Source organism: Fukomys damarensis, unplaced genomic scaffold (assembly GCF_012274545.1).
Source record: "Fukomys damarensis isolate Sample0158 unplaced genomic scaffold, DMR_v1.0_HiC HiC_scaffold_1, whole genome shotgun sequence".
Classification (NCBI taxonomy): domain Eukaryota; kingdom Metazoa; phylum Chordata; class Mammalia; order Rodentia; family Bathyergidae; genus Fukomys; species Fukomys damarensis.
The window spans coordinates 34,143,032-34,150,049 of NW_022900913.1; the positions used below are offsets into that span (position 1 = coordinate 34,143,032).

The following is a 7,018-nucleotide window of genomic DNA, read 5'->3' on the forward strand; positions in this document are numbered from 1 at the left end:
GGGGGCTGCCAGCGCGGCGTTCGTCTTGGCCCAGGTGAGCGTGGCTGTGCTGGCGAAGGGCGCGGCCGAGAAAAGCTGGGTGCGCGGGTGCCCGCAAGCCCAAGGCTTGGGAGGGGAAGGAGCACTGTTTCCGAGGGCCCCCATTCTGTGTCCAGCTGCGTTGACGTGGAAGAGAGTGGGTGGGTGGATTCAGGATCTGGATCCCTGCAGAGGGTGAGGGACGAGGCGGGGGCCGTGCAGGTGCAATTAAGGAGCTCTGGAGGACAACGAAGGTCGTGTGAGGGCATTTCGGCTCCAAGCACCTGGTGAAGAGTGGTCCTAAAGGACTGTCGATGGCCGGTGCGCTCAACGAGTTGGCAGCTGGACCCTTGTACTTGAACCTTGAGGGAATTTGGGAAGGGTCCGGGATAGGGAGCATTCAGAGGGCGGACTGGTGGTGATGGGTGCAAGCTTCTGCGAGGCCGAGAGAGGGCCCAGACTGGCGATGTCAGAGAGACAGTCCCGAGGGCGGCCTGGGCAGAGCTGCTTCAGACTCGAGAGGCCCAGTGACTATTATGCAACCTGGGCCAATGGGCTTCCCGAGAGGTTATAAATAGCGGTACATGCAGATGCCAGAGAGTGGCAGTTAAGTTACAGCGGGAGGGGCGGCGCCGGTGACAGTGGCCTTGGCACCGGTGGCTCTGGGCGAGGTCACACTGCCTGCCAGGCTAACCTTGCCTGAGTAGAGTATTGTGCCCTTGTTGGTATGTTGCTTTTAAAAGCATGCCATGTTTACGTCTGCAGGTGTCCTTTATTCGCCCTGTGGTGCAGGCAGTCCTTAAAAGGCTGTTTGGAAGGAATCTTGTTGGCTGTTGGGAGAGTAAGGCTGTACTTGCCTACTTACTCTTATTTAAAATGCTCCTTTCTCCATTGTACCCCTTTTATTTTCAAATCTCAAATTTAAAACAAATTATTAATATTGAAGAAACAGTTTAGGATTACCTTCTTGTCAGCTAGGGCTACTTACCTTTACTGTTACGATCAGTTTTCCACAAGGTTACACAGACATTTCATTTTCAGAGGAAATTTCCAGAAACTCCTTGGAGAAAGTGTGTAATAGATACCCAGGCTTCAGGATATCTATGCCTATTTATTTAGTCCTTCAGTAAAAAAACAAAACACAATAAAACAAAACCAAAACTTACTGACTTCCTCAGTTTTGTGTAAAGCATTGGGCCAGAGGTAATACTAAAGTGAATGTAACAACTAATCAAGATACTATGTTCTTTTAATTCTCTCAGTAGCCTTAGGAGAAGGGGATTTTGGTTTTTTATCCTTACAACCACCCTATAAAGTAGGTGCTATGGTTATTGTTATTTTGAAGATGAGAAAATCAGGTGCAGAGAATTCAAGTATCTTGTCAAGGTCATATAGCTAAGTTGAAGGGGTTTCCAAACCAGAGTTCATCTTCTTTTCCCTTATGTCCTTTGCTAGGTTGGGTGTTTGCCCTTTGTACTAGCTACTAGGGGAGATAGTTATACTAATAACTTACCTTAAGTAGCCCAAAAGAATGGTACACTAAAAAGGATTTTTCCTTTCCAACTTTGAGTTATAAAATTTTCCTTTTATTGCTTCAAAGCCTTGAAAGCTCACGGATGATAAAACAGCAGAGAGTTTTAAAGTGAAGATAGGGGAAGCTGGCTTTAAGGCAATATGGACTTAATATATTTGGAGTAAACGTGTACTGGCTAATTATGTCATAGTTCAGCTAGCCTCTGAATATCTTTCAGTCATTTGTATTTATTTTAGGCTTAGTGATATAGAGTGCTGTCATCAGTAAACTAGTTTCTGATCTGCCCCGTTTACAACATGATTGAAGTGGCCTTTTTTTTTTTTTTTTAATTAAAGAAATTGGCTTGTAAAGGTCTTGGCCCTATTGATGTCTTATGCCCCTGCCAGCAATCTGCTCATATTATTATCAAACTATTTTCCCAGTAGGCCAGACAAATTCCCCAGGGTCCACTCCATGAAATAGGACTTCAGCATTGCAAAATCTCATTGAGTCTTAACATTTCTAGAGCTTAAAAGGGCCCTAGAAGCCTGTCCTGTGGTCCTTGTATAATGAAGGGCCAAAAGAAAGCTTCGAGAGGTTCAAGTCAAACACCCAGAGTGGCCAGTTTGGACAAAACAGGCTGTGTTAAGACAGCTTTGTTCATTTGCTGATGAGGTCTGGAAAAGCTTTGTCAGTCCTATGAAAATGGTAATTTTGGTGGTGGTGGTGGTGGGGCTGGAATGATCCTGAAAGAGAAAGTTGGGTAAATCAGGAGTTTGGGATTGGAGCAGGTCATTTAGTATTGGTAGGAAAAAAATCTCCCTCAAGACAATAATTATCTTTTACATATCTTTGTATCTCCCTCTCTTTTTGGCATAGATTCAACGAAAGTTTGTATGTATAGCTAAATTTTGGATTCATTTGCTTTTCTTCTCAGCTGTGAATAGTACATGTGAGGATATTTATGGGATTTGGGAAAGCTTTGGGACTGAAGTGAAATGACATGTGGCATGACTCTGCAAATGGAAAACCATGCATTCAAATTCAAAGGATTATCCATACACATTTTACCTGCAGATCTGAACCCATTTTGCTTTTATTCTCTCTATATTGAATATCTTTCATTTCCTTTTCTGAGACACATAAAAGGACACAATCACCTTCTTTGATCCGTTAAGGAACTTATATTACTTCATAGTGTTAGTACTTGTTGATTTTTCTTATCTCCAAGTGTATGGCCTATTCCAGCTTGATTTTACAAGTGTTTGTAATGGCAGTGTCCCTGAGACTCTGTCCATAGTACAATTTGTTTAATTAAAGGGCATTTTGAGCACTGCCTGGATTGAGAATTTCTATTACCAGTGTTCCTTTTTGCTATTTTAAAGAGGTTTCTTCAGAGAGTTGTGACAGCAGCTCTGAAATTAAAAAAAATGAGCTAAAGCCCTCTTCCTCTGAAACCTGGAAAAATGTTTATGGAGTTTTCCGGGATCTGGTGCTAAGTCCATGGTGGGCACCTACCTAGTTGATGTAACCTACAGACATGGTTGGTGATGGTAGTGAAGTTTGACTGATAAAGGTTCTAGGTCCTCTGCTTCTTTCCATTTTGAAGAATAAAATAAAAGATAGAGGAACACTGGGAATTGTGAGAGTGGTGGGAATACCCTCCATGCATCCCTGGGGATCTGCCTCAGAGGGGAAATGAAGGTGCCTCCATAACAGCAAAGGCTAGTGAACTTCATCAAGTCCTGTTAGAGTTGGGAAAAAGTGGCCATTTGTGAGAACAACTGACAAAAACGCATATCTGCAAACACAAGTTTATGTGGTAAAGCTGTCATTGGATTTTTCTTTTTTTCTTGGCACTATAGCCCATGCATGTTTAATGTTCTTGAGACATACACCTGGCAAACAGGAATCTTGTGTTCACTCAGGCAGCCTCAGTTCAGGGGATCTCACTGGCTGAGCATCCTGCTGCGCTGGATAGGATGTCACCTTTGTAAGTCACATTTGTGTTATGTGGTATGTTAGATAATTTAAGGGAAATTCAAAGGTAACTTTGTATGTAATTTTGTTTTGCAGCTTTGACTAAGAAGGTATTTTTCATTTAAAATACGAATTCTAGAGGGGTGTGTGTGTGTGCGTGTGTGTATGTGTGTGTGTGTGAACTCTCTAGCTACATAAGGATCAAATAGACTTGTATGTGACTTAGGCTTAAAATTGAGTAGTGAGTTTAGAACTCCAAGTTCTATGTACTTCAATTGGAAACAAACTTTGGAGTATCTTCTCTAAGTAAAGGACTAGAAAAATAAATTCTTTGTAGATGTCTACATATAATTGTTATATTCCAAGCTGTTTAGATTATTGATTTAGACACTACTTAATGTTCAAAAGACAAAGTATTTTTTTTTCTTGGCATATAAACCATTTCTTTTCTCTCCCCTTAGTGATTTGCCTATAAGGAAACTGGGGATTCAGAAAGTTGGCAGCTGACATCGATATGGCAAACCTGCTGAAAACAGTGGTGACTGGCTGTTCCTGTCCTTTACTTAGCAATTTGGGGTCCCGTAAGGTTCTGCCTGGGAAGAAGGATTTTTTACGAACATTTCATACTCATCAGGCACTGTGGTGTAAAGCCCCTGCAAAACCAGGTAAAGTTTATGTGGTAACTTTAATGTTTGCTTCAAATTATTGGAGCTAATACTTCTCTTAATAGCAGATAAAAGGAAAAGCCATATAGTTTTATGGCCTGGTGTTTGTGAGTGATCTTTTAAAATGAAGACAATCTATGTTTTCTGTGAATAGAACTTCCTGATTCCCTTTGTTAACAGAGAATAAAAAAATAACAGAAAAAGGTAAATATAAACCAGTTGAGTTGTACTTGGAAGACCATTGCTCATATTAACCATTTCCCTTATTTCTAGTTAGTATTGGGGAATTGTATCATGTTTGGCTCATCTGTACTCAAGAACTAGGGATTAAATGTATTAATTGATCTATATTAACAATTCCTGATTTAGTAAATGGCAGCTTCATCTTGGTTGCTCAGGTCAGAAACCCTACATCCTCTGCCCTCTGTCTAGACATTGTTTTCTTCTCAACATTGCTTGATTCAAGCCACCATTAACTGCCCCTGACTGATGCACCAGTCCCATAAATAGTCTCTTGAGTTTTTTTCCTCTGATGCACCTTCAGACTTTGGCATGTGACAATGAGAATAGTCTTTTTAAATTAAAATTGCGTAGCTCCTCTCAAAATTCACCACTTGCCTCCTATCATACAAAGAAGGCACCGAAACCTTCCACAAGTCTTCCAAGGACTCCTCTGATATGAGCCTCATTTGATTTTGTTCAGGCTAGAAACAGGAGAGAGAGACTAAAAGGGGATGCTTCTAAGCTGTTAGCCAACTTTCAGGAGTCTTCTCGAAGACCATCCTAGTAATTTCTGTCTGCCTCTCATTGGCCAGACTTCAAGCATATGACCATTTGTATGGGAGATTTAGACATTTAGTTTTTATTCCAGATGGCAACATACCCAACTAAAAATGTCATTCTGTTAGAAAGGTGGAGGAGCAGGAGGTATGCTTGAAGGCAATCTTTGTTACATAGAATATTTTAGTTCACTTTTAAATTTGCAAGACTTCTTTCATTAAGTCTTTAGAACTGCTAGGCATTTTGAGGTTGTTTGTTTGTTTGTTTGTTTTTGTGTGTGGCTTGAATAGATTTCACAGCCCCTTTCCCTTGTTCTTAGTTTAGGAGTCCCTATTGTCAAAGCACCTTTTCCTAAAAGCTCCCAACTTTATCTTCAGATGCTTTCTTTTAAAGTGCTCTGGAAAGCCAGATTACCCAGTGTGATAAAATTTTGCATAGAATGAAAGTAAATAACTATGTGAAGGACATGACACTTGTTTTCATGAGTATATCCATGGATTTCAAGTTTGCTATATTAACCACATATAAGACTTTGTTTAATTTCTGATTCCTGACTATTCTCTAGATAATATTTTTTAATTGCTAAGGGTTACATATTGTACTTGTTTGCTATGTCTCTTAGGTCTGTTTTGAGCTATAGGTTCCCCTCTACTTTTTTCTTTAAATTTACTTGTTGTAGAGTTTCACCGTTACCCTGTGTAATTTCTAACATTCTAAGTTTGATGGATTTAATCATGTTGATTTTGTTTAACCAGTTTCTCTGTCCCTTTTATTTTTTGTAATATTTAGATGGATGCAGAGGCTCAATTAGATTTAAGCTTCCTTTTTTTTTTTTTTGAAACCTATTTCATCGGTGGTGCATTGCATTAAGAAAACTAATCAGTGAGTTTAGGTATTGTGAAGTTCCTATCAGTTTTTTACTCAGAGGCTGTAATAGCCATTTGAATGCTCGTCATGAATTTATTAGAGGCTTCAAAATTTCTATAAAGAAAACTTTTTGCTCTATCATTTGGTTTACTAAAATTATACTGGAAAGGTGAGATAAATACTTGATTCTTTTCTTATTATTTACTAGTTTTACTAATAATAAGATCCTTTACTATTTTCCTAGCCCACCTTAACAATCACAGGTCTGTTCCATTGCCATACAACACTAATTTGTTATCTTGTACTTCTGGAAATCAGAGTCCAAAGTAGATCTCACTGGGCTTAAATCAAAGTGTCAGCAGGTCTGCCTTCCTCATGGAAGCCCCAGGGGAGTTGTTTCCATACTTTTGCCAGCTTTGATACAGCACCTGCCTTTGTTGAGTTATGGCCCTTCTCTTCCATCTTCAAAGCGGCAGCATAGCATCTTCAAATTGCTCTTTGGCTGTGACTCTGCTGCTTCCCTCTTCTCCATTTAAGGACCGTTGGAATTGTATTGGGGCTCTCCAGATAATCCAAGATTTTTTTGCTGTTTGAAGATCAATTTTTATTAACAGTCTTAATTTCATCTGCTATCACAGATCCCCTTTGCCTTGTGTTTTTTTTTTTTGGTATCGGGGATCGAACTCTGATCCTTGCACTTGCAAGGCAGGTGGTGGAACCGAGCTAAATCTCCGGCCCTTGCCTTGTGTTTTAACACATTTACAGGTGTTGGGGACTAGGACATGGATATGTTTAGGAGGTCATTATTTTGCCTATCATATACCATTCCCTCCTGAGTTGACCAGTGAAACTTTAAGAAATAGGTTTTGTTTTTTGTTTTTTTTTTGTGATACCAGCTCATGGATTGTAACATCTTTGGATATGTTTTATTCCATTACCACTAATTTTCAAGTTACCATATTTGGCCAGTGGAAGCTACTTAAAGTTGGATTCCAAATACATTTGACATGACTTCAGTCATCACTGGTAGCTTCCTTGACTTTTGGCATATAGGACCTATATTAGAGGTTATCAGATAACTATACTCCAGATAGTATGTGATTTAATTTTTTGTGTCAACCCAAATATTTGCCAGCTTTCTATTTTTCTCCTTCTCCAGAAAGGAGTAAGCAATTATTTGCCTTTGGTGTACTAT

The 7,018-nt window shown here is 39.8% G+C and overlaps 1 protein-coding gene across 1 annotated transcript in view; it reads left to right on the forward strand.

Annotated features, from left to right (window-relative positions):
- Nnt (nicotinamide nucleotide transhydrogenase) overlaps window positions 1–7,018 on the forward strand; it is a 112,434-nt gene that overhangs the window by 563 nt on the left and 104,853 nt on the right. The window contains exon 2 of the mRNA XM_010629907.3: window positions 3,973–4,176. Coding sequence (XP_010628209.1) covers window positions 4,026–4,176 — 151 coding nt within the window. The 5' untranslated portion in view covers window positions 3,973–4,025. The remainder of the gene's footprint in view (window positions 1–3,972; window positions 4,177–7,018) is intronic.